The sequence below is a fragment of the Ostrinia furnacalis genome, unplaced genomic scaffold (genome assembly GCF_004193835.3).
Source record: "Ostrinia furnacalis isolate ACB-3 unplaced genomic scaffold, ASM419383v2 OfSCF0780, whole genome shotgun sequence".
Taxonomy (NCBI): domain Eukaryota; kingdom Metazoa; phylum Arthropoda; class Insecta; order Lepidoptera; family Crambidae; genus Ostrinia; species Ostrinia furnacalis.
In genome coordinates, this window is record NW_021131019.1 from 50,666 (window position 1) to 64,394 (window position 13,729).

General features: G+C 37.6%; 1 protein-coding gene across 1 annotated transcript in view; it reads right to left on the reverse strand.

Moving 5' to 3' along the window:
* The window catches only part of osa (trithorax group protein osa), a 49,356-nt gene that overhangs the window by 16,397 nt on the left and 19,230 nt on the right, over positions 1 to 13,729 (reverse strand). The window contains exon 2 of the mRNA XM_028300690.1: positions 6,261 to 6,425. Within this exon, the coding sequence (XP_028156491.1) occupies positions 6,261 to 6,425 (165 nt within the window). The remainder of the gene's footprint in view (positions 1 to 6,260; positions 6,426 to 13,729) is intronic.

Consider the following 13,729-nt stretch of genomic DNA (forward strand, 5'->3'; position numbering starts at 1 on the left):
AGCCGATCAGCACCAGTGACACGGCTGTTACCATTGCAGGCCCTTAGGCAAAATTGCAATGCTATGTTTGTTCCTACGTCCGATTGTTAACGTCTGTTAGCTTCATTGGGCCCTTTGAATCGACTCTGAAAGCATGTTTTAAACTGCTACACCATGTAATAAAGAGGACCAAATGAATGATGATGAATAAATGAAAGGCGTATAATTAATTCCTAACATAGACTTGAGAATTCAAAATGATATACCTAGTATAAACTAAACCGAATAACACGATAGTATAAGTTTTATAATTTGCTGAAATACAATTTCAAAACGTTAAAAGATTATACTTTCTACTCGCTAATGATGACCAACGTTAACATTCTCATTAGATTGTTTGCTTAAATATCACAAGTTATGTAAACAGCAATCTATTTTTAGTATTTCTCGAAGGAAATACACCTTCACATTTCTGCTTCTGTCGATGAAATTATTACGACAAATATTATAAAAGGTTATTTATTTTAGTATGGACGACATTAAACAAGATCGACATAAAATATACTATCAAAAGTTTGCGTTAACGAAAAACTTCTGAGTTGACGAGGGGTGAGTGGGGTGGTTTAGTTTGTGACCGACCAAAACAAAACATAAAGAGTTCGACAACTTTCGCTGAATAATAATTCCGGCGTTAAAAGTTCGTCGCGTAAAGCAAAGCCGGAAATCGAGACTAATACTAGGCAGTGAAGTTTGGCTGAGTTTCAGTCGAACATCCGCACAGTCGCCAACCAATCCATCAAAGGAGGGTGACCGGATCGGGTGTGGGTACTCCCCCCGTACCCACATAAATATTGCGGGTAGGTGAGTACAAACCCTTTGACCGAGTTCTGTTTACTTTCGTTTTCGCTCAGCTGACGGGGCCGCCACCCCACCCGCACGCTTCTACTATTATTATGATAATTAGAGAGCTATCATCGTGATATCAACGACGCACTGTCTAATTGTAGCGATACTGGACGGGCCGTATAACGGGCGGCAGACGATGGCGATGGGATATCTCTAGGTCGGTGTGGCCAAGCATTACGTGGGTATAAGATAAACAGTTTTATAGCAGGTGGCAGTTGACTGTCGTTAACAAGTGAGGTCAAGAAGACTTCACGGGTGGGTGGGCGCCGTTTGGGCCGCGTCACGCGTCGTTGCATGTCACGTGCGGTGTTAATGTTTTTTTCTCACCCCTAGGTGCGAATGGGTGTCCCCAGGAGCACTCAAGGTTGCAATGGGAGCGGACTCGGCAGACGGGGCGTAGACGTGCATTATTAGGTGGGTGCCGGAACACCCGCGGGAGCCGCGTTGTGGGGGGTCGGAGGGGTGCGCGTACGTCATCACCTGAGGCGTGCCCTTGAAACCGTCGTCGCATTCATTGCACCCGGATGCGGGCTGTATCTCCGACTCCGTATTACCGCACTCAAGATGTCGCCAACCTATGTACAACTTAGTTGGCAAAGTCAAACGCAACACTTGCTTGCCCAGACAATAGCGCAAGTACGACGTAGTCATCATGACTGCCATCTTGAATATACGGGTTCAAGTTCACATTGTATTAATTTGTTGTAGACAACTTTATTTATGACCATACAGGGACCCTAAGCTATAATCGCGGAAGGTACGTCGCACTGTTCGCACATACATACTTCCCTAACAGTTGTCTGAAACCTGACTTTGAACAAATTTTATGAATATTGTCATAGAATGACAAATCTGTTCCTTACTAAAATCCTTTACAGTCTCTGGCAGCCATCACCTTCACAACCTGTTTTGAGTAACACTAGACTAGCAGATTGATTCCAGGTTCTTCATTTTCACGAAATACTTATTCGTTCCATTTTATCCTATGGCCCTTCTGCAATAAAAGGCAATTGTACAATGTTCGTGGGACAATTCAAAGAGACATGTGCTAAAGAAGTTTCAAGTCATCGACGAAGAAACGGTAAATAGAGAGCTGAAAGAACGTCATGTCATCCAGTAGTTCGTCGTTCATTTTAAACCTAATTCCTGCAACGAATGTTACCGTAAGTAAGTATCTGCTACGAGTACACTACACTATCCGAACCCAGATACCGTGTAAGTAAAGGCTTTAGCAAATGCACTGCACCCCCTAACCTCCCACAAATCGCATGCCAAACAGGTGATATACTTGGGTAACTGATACCATGTCCATTGTCCATTACCAATGTTTCTAAAACTTCTCTAAAATATCGACACTGAAAACCCAAATCCCATCAAAAACAATACTTGTCAAAAAAACCAAGTCTCGCAACTCAGTTGTTCTACGGTAAAAAGTTGTGAGATCCATGTAATACCAAGTCCAGGCCAGGAAATCTTTAACGTTTTACATAAATATATTGACTTGGCCATCGCACTAAATAATTTAATTTACACGTGTTTTCATGCACCAAGTGCAGTGCAGATCATTCTAAATAATTGGAAAATAAGATTTAGTAGCTTCGAAAGAAATAAGTCGATTTGAGTTAGCGTAAAATGTACGTACGTCCATAGCTTATTTTTGCAAACATAATTTTAGGAGTTGCATTTTGATGACAGCACGTAAAAAGTATGTCAATTGACTGATGTACCCCATTGTTAACCTTACAGCAAAATGTCAATCCTCGATGCACTCCATCACCAGTTCACCACTTATGCATTAACTGGAGATATTGTCGCCTCGGATGTGGAAACTTTATATCGCAGCTCACAACGCCACTCTTCTCTGGTAGCAGAGTTTTGAGCTGACACTATGTAGGTCACTGAAGAATTTTAAGAGACACTAGACTAGAGATTAGTACAGCTAGCTTATAAAGAAATAGAACGTCTCCCACCTACCATCCGTGGTCATTCTGTGGATATCAACCAACGTCGAATAGGAATTGAAATTCACAAAAAGCGACATCTTGCACTCAAGCATTTACATGTTCGATGCATTGGTTATAAAGAATAACAAGTCAAATTGTTTGGTAGACCGCCGAAATTACCTACAGCTCAGATGAAATATTGTTAGGCGTTTAAAAACCATCCCTAACTTATGCAAGAAAATAACAATGATGCATTCAATGAAAATATCTTTCTCTCTCGTTGCTTGAACATAATATCATGTTCTGCTTGCTTTCTTGAATGGTTTTACAGCAATGACATGATAGATAAGCAAATTGTAAATCGCAGGTAATTAGTGAAAATGCAAAGAATAAGAAACTATTCAATAAACTGCAAACAACACTCGACTAACTTTGGATGACGGTGTCCCGGGCGCAACATTTGACATTCTTTCACTATCTTTTATATCAATATTAGCGAACTAACACTGTTCTGCTTGTATAACTTCGTTGCTTTTTGCATAAAACAACTCATCATCATCATTTAGTAGGTTATAAAGTTGTAAACAGTATATTGATTTATCATTCTAGATTTTGATGAGTGAGTATGACTTTGCAGTAAGTTGTTCATTCCAGTATTTAATCCCCACTACTCATCATCATCTTTTTTTACATTAATACGAAAAATCATTGTCACCATAGTATGCTAGCACAGTGTAACTCCTTAATGACAAAGTATTTAACTTAACGTATTGTCGCTCTGTCATGCTTTCTCTCAAGTCTCAACACATCCGATAATTATTTAAAAATGATAAACCATGTCAAATTAAGTAATAATCCCATTTGCAGAACGATAGATACATTTACAATACAGGTATTCAGTATGAATCAGTCAAAGTACGCGAAGGTTCGAAGAAAGTCACAATATTATGGAAGAAAGAATAAGAAAGTAAATTCAGTTTCAATTTCAGTTCTTACTATTAAGCTAATTTTACGGAACTGCGAATTCAATATTATTTTAATCGTTCGATAAGAAATATTCTGTGGTTCGAAGGGCACATTTAACCGTGTCGTATCCATCGAGCCATATCAGAAAGTTTGACACTAAAAGTTGTTATTGCCCTCTTTCGTGTGACACGATATATGAAGTGTCATAACAATGGAAAGTGATGGAAATTTCTACGAAGACTAGTAAACTTCAGAGGCCCGGACACTTGCCAGGAGGAAAAATGGGACTCTAAATAAACTAAGTTTCACAGAGAATATTGGTTTCAAAACGGCCTCGTTCGGCGCCGAATCATTTCTTAACAGCGATTTCTACACGAGTTCTCTCCAAGAGGCCTGCTTCAGAACGTACCTCGGGCTCCGTTGCACAACGGGCTTACGTCAGCGAGCGCGAGGCACGGCTTACGTCATTCGAGCGTATCTTGAGCCTCCAAGGCAAGATAGAGCCTGTGCGTATGGCCGTTAGAGCCGAGTTGCCGCGAACGCCAGCTAAGTATGATAGAACGTTTATGTTCACGTGAGTGGATGGATGAGGCTCCGACGCGCCGCCGGCTCAACGATTCTGAGAAACGTTCGAGGCGGCTCTCTAGTTTCGGACTTGAATATGATTCTTATAACACTAGGGACGGGCTTATTTCGGCGAAGACACCGTTCCGAGAACGTTTCAGGTTGTTTTCACCAACATTGTACATATTTCAGATAGAAGCGAAGCGAGGGTTTGAAGAAAACATTTATTCGATATTAACTGAAGCTTGCTTTCTGAGAATGTGTATTTATTCTTGTTCAAAGTGAAATGTACAAAACTGAACTTGTATCAATAAATGTATCTTATTTTGTACAATCACAATGAAAATTAATTACCTACTTAAACAATTAACTTATTATAATAAAAATGTATTTTGTATTGTCATACTTATTTTTGTTTGTGTCGCTGAGAACAGTCGGGAAAGCCGTCTCGTTTATTTCAATTTTAGATAAATTGACGGTAACAAACAATAACAACACGTTACACAACCATAGTCTGACGAATATTTTGTCGCTAGTGTCGATGTTGTGACTGGTCGTGAGCATGCTCTTTGAAGGAAACTGAGATTTACTTTATTTAATCCTTAAAATGTGCCATAGAGAGAAATTACGTCGCCTTAGTATTTTAAAGGCGTGTTTTAACTGCATTTATTGTTATTATAATAATTAGTTAAAGATTAACCGAGAAGTATAGTTTGGTTTCGAAATGTTCCAAAAATTACATATTTTCTGGAATCACCCGGCCCGGGCGTGAATTATTTTAAACTTATTTGAGTGTACATATTGAAGTAGTCAAAGAGAAACAAAACAATGAATGATAAAATAAAACGTTATCTGTCTGGTGTTTTCTTCTCGGTCGTATGACAATATTCATTCCTAGGTGTTTCCTCTTGAATTATATTGAACCGAGTTTAAATGTAAACACAATATTCATAGAGGCATTTTACAAATGTACGTTAATCTGCATGTATAATGCGATGTAATGACTACATTTGTTTATAGTAATGGCTCCGTCTATTATATCAAGATTAGTTACGGCACGAGGGCATTGACCCGAATCCGTATCTTGGTCATCAATCAGAATTAATCCGCAGACCGCAGAGAACGCACACAAATTAATTTGACTGTGTACATAAGAGCACGTGCGATTACGTGTATATTGCATAATTTGGCATCGTCGTATAATTGATAACAATATGTTAGGTTTATAAATAACCAAATCTACAAAATTAGAAAGCTCACAAAGTATTTTCTATAACGGTATAATAAGATAATAAACAGATGAAAGCCGTCGTCTAAATATAGCGTATTTTCGAGCTTGTTTTCGCTGGTAAACGTGTAACATTTTTTCGTTCAAGAAATGTATTAACTCATGACTAACCTTGCGAAAAACAACGTTTTATTAACACAGCAACATTTAAAATGATGAATGAAATTCTATTTATCGACCAAACTAAAGGTTAGTCTCTTTAATTTTGACATCTAAATACCGGTGACTTCATCACTATGGAAAAAGTCCTCCTATAAAATGACATTCCCTAAAAGTACAGATGCTGCCTACAAAATATCGTTGCCATGCCATTTATTAATATGTTATTTTTACATTTTTAAAGCTAACAGTTCTTCTAGTTTGTGAGTATTTTACTCAAGATTATTTTGGTAAAATCCTTAAGTAAATAGATCAACCACCAGTTTAACTGTTAGGTAGTTGAATACAAATTTTCCAACGCTCTTTCCAAGTGAGATGACGAGCAACTATCCGTGGCCGTGAATCGTATAAAAGTGAACTTAACTTTTTAAAATACAGCTCGTCTTCAGATTTAGACCTACTTTAGACATAGAAAGTCCTTAGACCTCTCAATCTTCCCATCAAATGGATCATACCTGATGTGGAGAGAACGGCGGTCTCGAGTTTGGTGCACCAGGAGGTCCAGGCGGCGGCGGATACCTCTGAGGGTAAGAGCCTGGAGGGCCGTACCCGCCTGGGGGCTGCTGGGGCCCGCCGGGGCCCCCAGGCCCGTAAGGTGGTCCACCGTATCCCCTAGGCGGCTGAAATAAAAAAGAATAATTGTTTAATAATTGCTGATTTCTACACTCATAAAAATGTGTACCTAAGTACATAAAAAGTTTTCCAGAATAATGCATTATGAAAGAAAAAAATACTCGTGACACAGACTAAGGATAGGTACAATTCCACAGAGACAAAATAAAGATGTAACATTCAGTAACAGAAATATTGATATCGCAAAATGTTATGTTTGCACTTACACAGCGACAGATGTACCACCTAACTACATAATTTATGTATTTTTATGTGTGCAATAAAGATTTTAAATAAAATAAATAAATAAATAATTCATTTAAAAAACAAGCATAAAATTGTAATACATAATATTATCTTCTGGTATCTGAATAAAACAAATCATCGGAAAAACGATCAGAATCCAGAAAACAAAGACAGTCATGAAGAAAAGTTGTTGAAAATAAGAACAAAGTCAAATCTAGGCATTTGGAGAAGTGGTTTGAAGAACGCTTTGTTGGGTAAAGTATCAGTTCTGTGAAAGAGTTAACCTTGCAAACAGGACGTAGACAAAAGATGCCGCTCGAAAATAAGTTTCAACAAAGGAATTACAGTATGCAAGAAAAAGTTAAAAGAAATAAAAATCTGCTCTAATAAGAAATCGTAGTCCCTCTTGAAAATAAAGTAAGGTTTCCTAGAAATATGTGCGAGTACTTGCTTGTTAAAAATATTGGTGTCTTGTTTATAAAATAGTTTAGTTTAAAACATAACCTTTTAAAATACTCCTTTGAGTTGATAATAGTTTCATAGGTACTCGTACTTGAATACATTCAGATATACACGACCTATTCAATCGCATTTATTCCGGCCATCACATGGATGGAACTGAATTTTATTTACCTGTCTTTGAAGACTCCGCTTATAAATCATCAATCTTTCAGCCTAAAAACTTTCCTCGTACCAACAACTAAAATGTTTTTTCTGTTATATCAACTTTCAGCGAGATAACGTGTCTAAATAATTGACGTCCGAAATAATTCGCTGTGCCAACAAAGTCGCTCGCTTCAGTTTTCAGTTCTCATTTTGTTCTATGATGGAAATTCAATTATTCGTTCGAACCCCGTTTCGCCGGGCGGCGAGGGCCGCGCCGGGGACCGGTATTTACGCTTTGAGCGAATGCTTTATCGTCTTCCAACTACTGCCTTACGGTAGATGTTTCCGGGCATAGTTTGACTAGGAGATATGGTAGCTATGTTCGCCAATTAGAGTTACATTTTTACGAACATTGGGGTGTTTTATAGCGGATTCAATGATTTATGGGGGCGTTGTTACGGGGTGCGGTGCGCACGAGGGGCGAGGGGAAGGGGGGGTTGCGCAGGGTGCGGGCGTCAGAGGCGGCAGCGCGCCATTGGCCGACCCAGCATCGATCGCGCGGCGAGCTAGAAGCGGCCCGCCCGAGCCAGCCAGCCTCCACCTACGTTAATAAGTAATCATCCGACCCCGCGATACCTCAGCGAGTTTTCCGGACAGAGCTGGAGCCGCCGAGACGGGCCTCGTATCTCCAGTCGGCTGGAACAAAGAGCCACCGCATAGGGCGACATCCGTATTGATTTATGCAGTAATTGACCCGCGGGTAGGTGCGCAACTCGCGCACCGCCTCCACCCGCCACGCACCTACATATTTATATTTGCACGCAATGCCATATATGTAATAATAATAAACACAATACAATGCCATACATTTACATAGTCAGCAATCGGTAACCGACACACTTAGATAAGATTATGAAAAGCAAAAACATTGGCATAGTGACCTATTGCCTCGACGTTGAAACCACTTGAAAGGGCTTGATAAAAGTTCATAAAGATATAAAGGGGAGGAGGGCTTTTTGTGCCTCAGTCGGTCGGGATCACCCGTGTACAGACAAACCGCAAGTCCGAAACTAGACAAAAACATTATCTTGTAAGGTGAACTGTGCTGTTTGGATTTTGAAATATCACAAGAAACTTCAATTTAATTGAGATTAAAATGGTCTCGTAGAAGAGATAAAGATGTTGTGATCAACAAATTGACCATTTTGGTCATAAAAAACACACTTAGCCTGATTTGAAACATCATTGTCCAAATATTCAGTGTATTACAAATTAAATTGTAGATTTCTTATTAACTAGGAAGGTCTACTGACCTAATTTGAAGTTGAGGATTAAAATAATATAGGTATTTTTGAAAATAAGTAGATACGTCTACTTCAACATTAATTTGCTTCATGCAAACTTATTATGACCAAACATTAATACTGCCCAAGTAACATTTTACTCCATTTAAGAGTTCACATTTAGTTCCAATGTGTACTTAAAGCATTAGTACAGTTCACTCGTGATGTATAAGCTGTATTATTGCAATTAATTACACCTATACCTGTCTAAGGGACTTATAGGAGTGTAGACTAGTGTAGAGTTATACTTTTATACGATTGTTGGTGTTATAATACTCTAACAACTATCCTTTAGTCAGCCATCTGACTAAGAGCATTATAGGAGGGTAGAGATACGGCAACCGCTGTTTAACGGCCTACTTGTACGATGTTACAGAGCTAGCATTTTAATAGAACACACGTGGTCATTTATAAAGCCAAAGGCTGTTATGTTTACTTGTTTTAGACTGTTATACAGCTAGTAGCTGTAGTAGGACTTGTTTGTGGTAGCATTGGAGTACTTTTGTCGGACTTTATAACTTTGAAAGCTGTGCATTTAGCCACTTGTTACTCTTTATTGTCCTCACGTACGTTGTATGGTTCACACTGCGTCCCATATAGTGCCGTAAGTCAGCCTTAAGTACGATGTTACTACTTAAACTGCTATTATAATGCTATTATACTGCTAATGTACAGCCATAGTGAACTTAAAGCTGTCTAATTTGTGCCCAAACTGGTTCTATAAAAGCATTATAGCAAGCTATACAGCTCGCATACAGCTGACATACACAGCTTGTGGAGTACATGTGAACGACTATTGAACTCTTAAATGGAGTAAAATGTTACTTGGGTGTGTAGTATTTGGGTCGCTTTTTAACTACAGTTTCACGAGCCACACCTTTACAATTCGAAATCGAATATGCGCGGACCTTTCGAATAAAAGTTTTATGGTTACATTCACTTTTTAAACCAATTCTTAAGTTAGGGTTCTGCCTGTATGCCACCTTGCTATGATTTTATGGTAAAATTAGATAAGTACATACGTACTTGGAACTAGCCCTTAATTACATAACATAGTTGACTTCAGGAGGAGGATAATTAACCTAAATACAGCCTACAAGCGAAGCAAATTGTAATAAAAGTACCGGCAATTTATTGTTAAAAAAGAAACTAAAAATATATGAAGCCTTAAGTTTTGATAATAAAGAAGTATTTATAGACATCTTTCTTATCGAAGCGACGAAACTATTAACTTTAACATATCATAGGATCTTTGAGTAAACATGCAAAAAGCGGTACGCGGTATCGTTATGAAAATTTGTCAGGTTCTGAAATGCTTTGATACAGTAATATTTTAGATACACTATCTTATATGGGTAGTCTCTATCCGTTTCCCTTATTTCAAAAACCATGTAGTTTAACTTTATTTTTCTTATTCCAACATCTTAGTTTATAATAACTCCTGGTACTTATAAAATAAAAGAGTTTCAAACAAAAGACCGCTAGTAAATCTTTTAAGTTTTTGGTCTGAATAATACCTAGCACGAATATAAAAATATTGTTTTTATTTGCCTATAATAAATTCTGAAGAACTGAGCTGTTTATACTCGTAATAATTCAGAATAAAAGAATGTTAAGTAGTCTGAAAAATATCATTTTTAGCGTATTAAGAGATGTTTAAAGTAAGAAACTTTTTGCGCTTTTAACAATAAACGTTTTGTGATATTTTAATGAATTAGATAAGCATACAGCAAATAAAAATATACTAATAAGTAAATACAAGCGCAAGGATTCGGAAAATGGATGAATGGAGCAAAACTGCGTAGGATCGTGAGGATGGATGAATGTTTGTTATTCGTACAAAAACTACTGGACAGACATTGATGAAAATACAAACGTTTAACTTTTGATTAAATCCGTCACTAACAAACAGTACAGCCACCCAATTTCAGCCGATTTGGCAGGAAATAAATGGAAGGAGAAATTTCTTATTAAAAAAGATTTTATTATGTAAGGCAGGCTAAGGGTCGACTACAGATAAAAAACTGTCTCTTAACTCGTCTAATCCACCTACCATACTTAAAAGTTTTCTTGCGGTTTTTTAGATCGCGATTTTAGCTGTTCTAAACAATCATATTATTAGATTTCTCAAAATCAGGATAAAGATTACATGTCATTATGATATTCAGTGTTAATTGCCTGTCCGAATGGAGTCCGTGGATTATTTCTAGAAGCATTCTATAAATAACACGAATCAGGAACGTCCAACTTGGTGCAATTGCATCAAACACGGCAGTGCAAGTGCACGGCCGTTAGGAATGTGACCGGATTTCGATCCGGCGCGGGCGCACCACTCACCCACTTAGAGCAGTCATTATCAACGGCATAACATCAACCTTTTGTTACAAGCAGGCTGTACTGTGATACAATAGGTCATGCGAAGGTTTTCGCGAGACTGTTTGTTAGTGGCACTTCCTTGGTTTGGTTAGCTTTGACATTTTCCCAGTTCATAATTTCGTTAAATTTGTTTCAACTAAAAGTTAACATTTTTATAATCAACACATGAAAATACAAATATGTATAGAAGAATGATAGTTTGAATTTAAACTACCAATGACTAATTCATCCATAAAAATGAGAGACATGATTTCACGAAAAAACACATTCTTGTGATCAAAACGGTCGTAGTGCTATATTGGAGCAATTACGTAGCATGTCTAACATCGTCAAGGTTAACTCGCCGGTCTATCAAAGAAACTAAAACAACATTAAATATACAAAATAATAAACACCGTTTAACGGAGTGAATGTTAATGACCTATGACTAATACAGAGGCCAGTAATGTGTAACATCGGTATTCGTACAAACAACAGTGGCACTCCGTGTGCCGGCGGATACGAGCAAACATTACATAACTTTGATTGTGTTTGTAAAAAGTTGGGGATTCCCTCCACTACAGGCGCATCTTACACCGACACGCCACAGACGTGTGCGTGTAACCTTGCCTTCCTTTACATATTAAACGCCGTCGGGCTATCCCTTTGCGTATCTACAAAAAAAGCCCAACCATAATATATTGTTGCGAGAGAAAAAGAGAAAATGAATGAGATTACTGTTATTACTATTATTACTTATTTCGACGGGCTCCTGTGAGAAACGATAAAAGGCTGACCGGTTTACTTTTTATACGTCTTTGAGTAACAACAATGGGACGTAAACGGTATTCATCGAATCATCTGTTCCGGCGACACGTGCCACAGGAATACTAACAAAGAGCACTTTTTTGGGCGTATATCTCCATTTCTGAGAAAAATATTCTAATAGCAATCTTCAACAGCTGATTAGACAATGAGTTTGAAATAGAAATAACTGTTTACATAACATACAACATATTACACATTGCTTGATTGTAATTGTGAGTCATTAGAACGATTAAATTTATCCGACATCAAAACGAAATGTAATTGATCGACCGCCGTCAATCACCGGCTTGCACGTATGAAACGAAAACGCGCGCGTTCAGCCCAGACTAGCGCTCGCGTCTAACGGAAGGTAAATACAAATGTCTGTGTATTTAATTATAAGGCTCTATAAATAGAAAGAGCATTACGTCGTGTTATGCGGTCGGTTACGGCAAGTTATTTTGGTCGGCGCCGTCACGAGCCCCGTGAATGTCAAGCTCGCGGTAACTAGGTGCTGCGATGGTTAGGCAACAGGTGTCTTGCATTGCGATCTTGGGTGGAAGTAAACATTTAAACTAACTAAACTATGATTTATGTCGTGTTTACACCAGCATTGCAGATGAAACGCAACGCAAACTGCAACGAGCTGGAGATCCGCGAGCGAGATGTCTTTGAATCTACAAGTTTCACAAAATGTAAGGATCTATTCTATTTAATAGACGTATTTATCACCATTTGTTACATCATGTTTCAAATTAAATAAGTGATATCGAAGTAAATAATAATTTTAACAATAACAATGAAAGTAACAATTAAACAAAAACGATGATTTATTCAGTTGAAATGTAATCTCACAATCACAATTCTAAACAAACAGATTACAAAGTGTTACTGACCTAATAAAGCGACCCCTTTTCCACCCAAGACGGTTCAATAAAGAACTCCCTTTAGGTATACTATCCCAAGTACATAGAGAAGTGGCGGTCGTGACCTTTTAATGTAAATGTAGCCTTATTACCCACCGCACTACCAAACCACACTACCAGTAGTGTCGTGGGGAATATTTTTTCCCTTCTGCACTACCAAGCCAGTAGTGTCGTGGGTAACATACATCTTCATTCCCATCGACACTACTACCATAACTAAATGTAAAATTTGTAAAATTTTGGACTGTTTTGTAATAAATTATGTTTATATGCAACCTTAAGCTCTGTGCAAATTTGCAGTTTGACGGAATTTACTGTAAATAAAATTTTACCTAAAAAGGCTTATACCTATATAACTTTGCGTGAAAGAAAAACAAAAATTAAATTATTTTTACCCGACTACGGCAAAGCAAAAGGAGGGTTATGATTTTGACAGGCTATGTGTGTATGTTCATCTGTTCCCTCGTAACTTCTAAACTACTTATCAGAATTCGACAAATGACATATCATTAGAAGCGTCTTAATTGTCCGCTGGTTATAGGCTATAATATGGGGTTTCACAAAATCTAATGTGGCGCCCTCTAGCGGACAAACCATACAGAGTAAAAAATAAAGTTAAGAAAACAGTGACTGTATTTTTGTTTTACTAACTTGATATTGATTTCTTTTACGTACGAGCTGAAGATGTATGTTAAATATATTATTTATTTTAATTGTTCTTTTTATTTCACGCAAAGTTACGAAGGTTTTGGTATATAATATGTTACGGTAAATATGATAAATTGAAAATTATTAATAGTCACCGGTTATTATGAATAATTACCGACAGTTGAGGTAAAAGTACCTAATAAATGAATTACATTTAACATTGATTATTTAATAATGTAACCTTAGTAAGTACTAACAAATATCATAAAAGAGAACAACGGCTCTTGTACAGTGCTAGTGTACAGCCACACATTTGAAAGTTTTGATATATCTTAAACTTATTAAGATAATTTGGCATAATGAGTTTAGGCCTTAGAATGT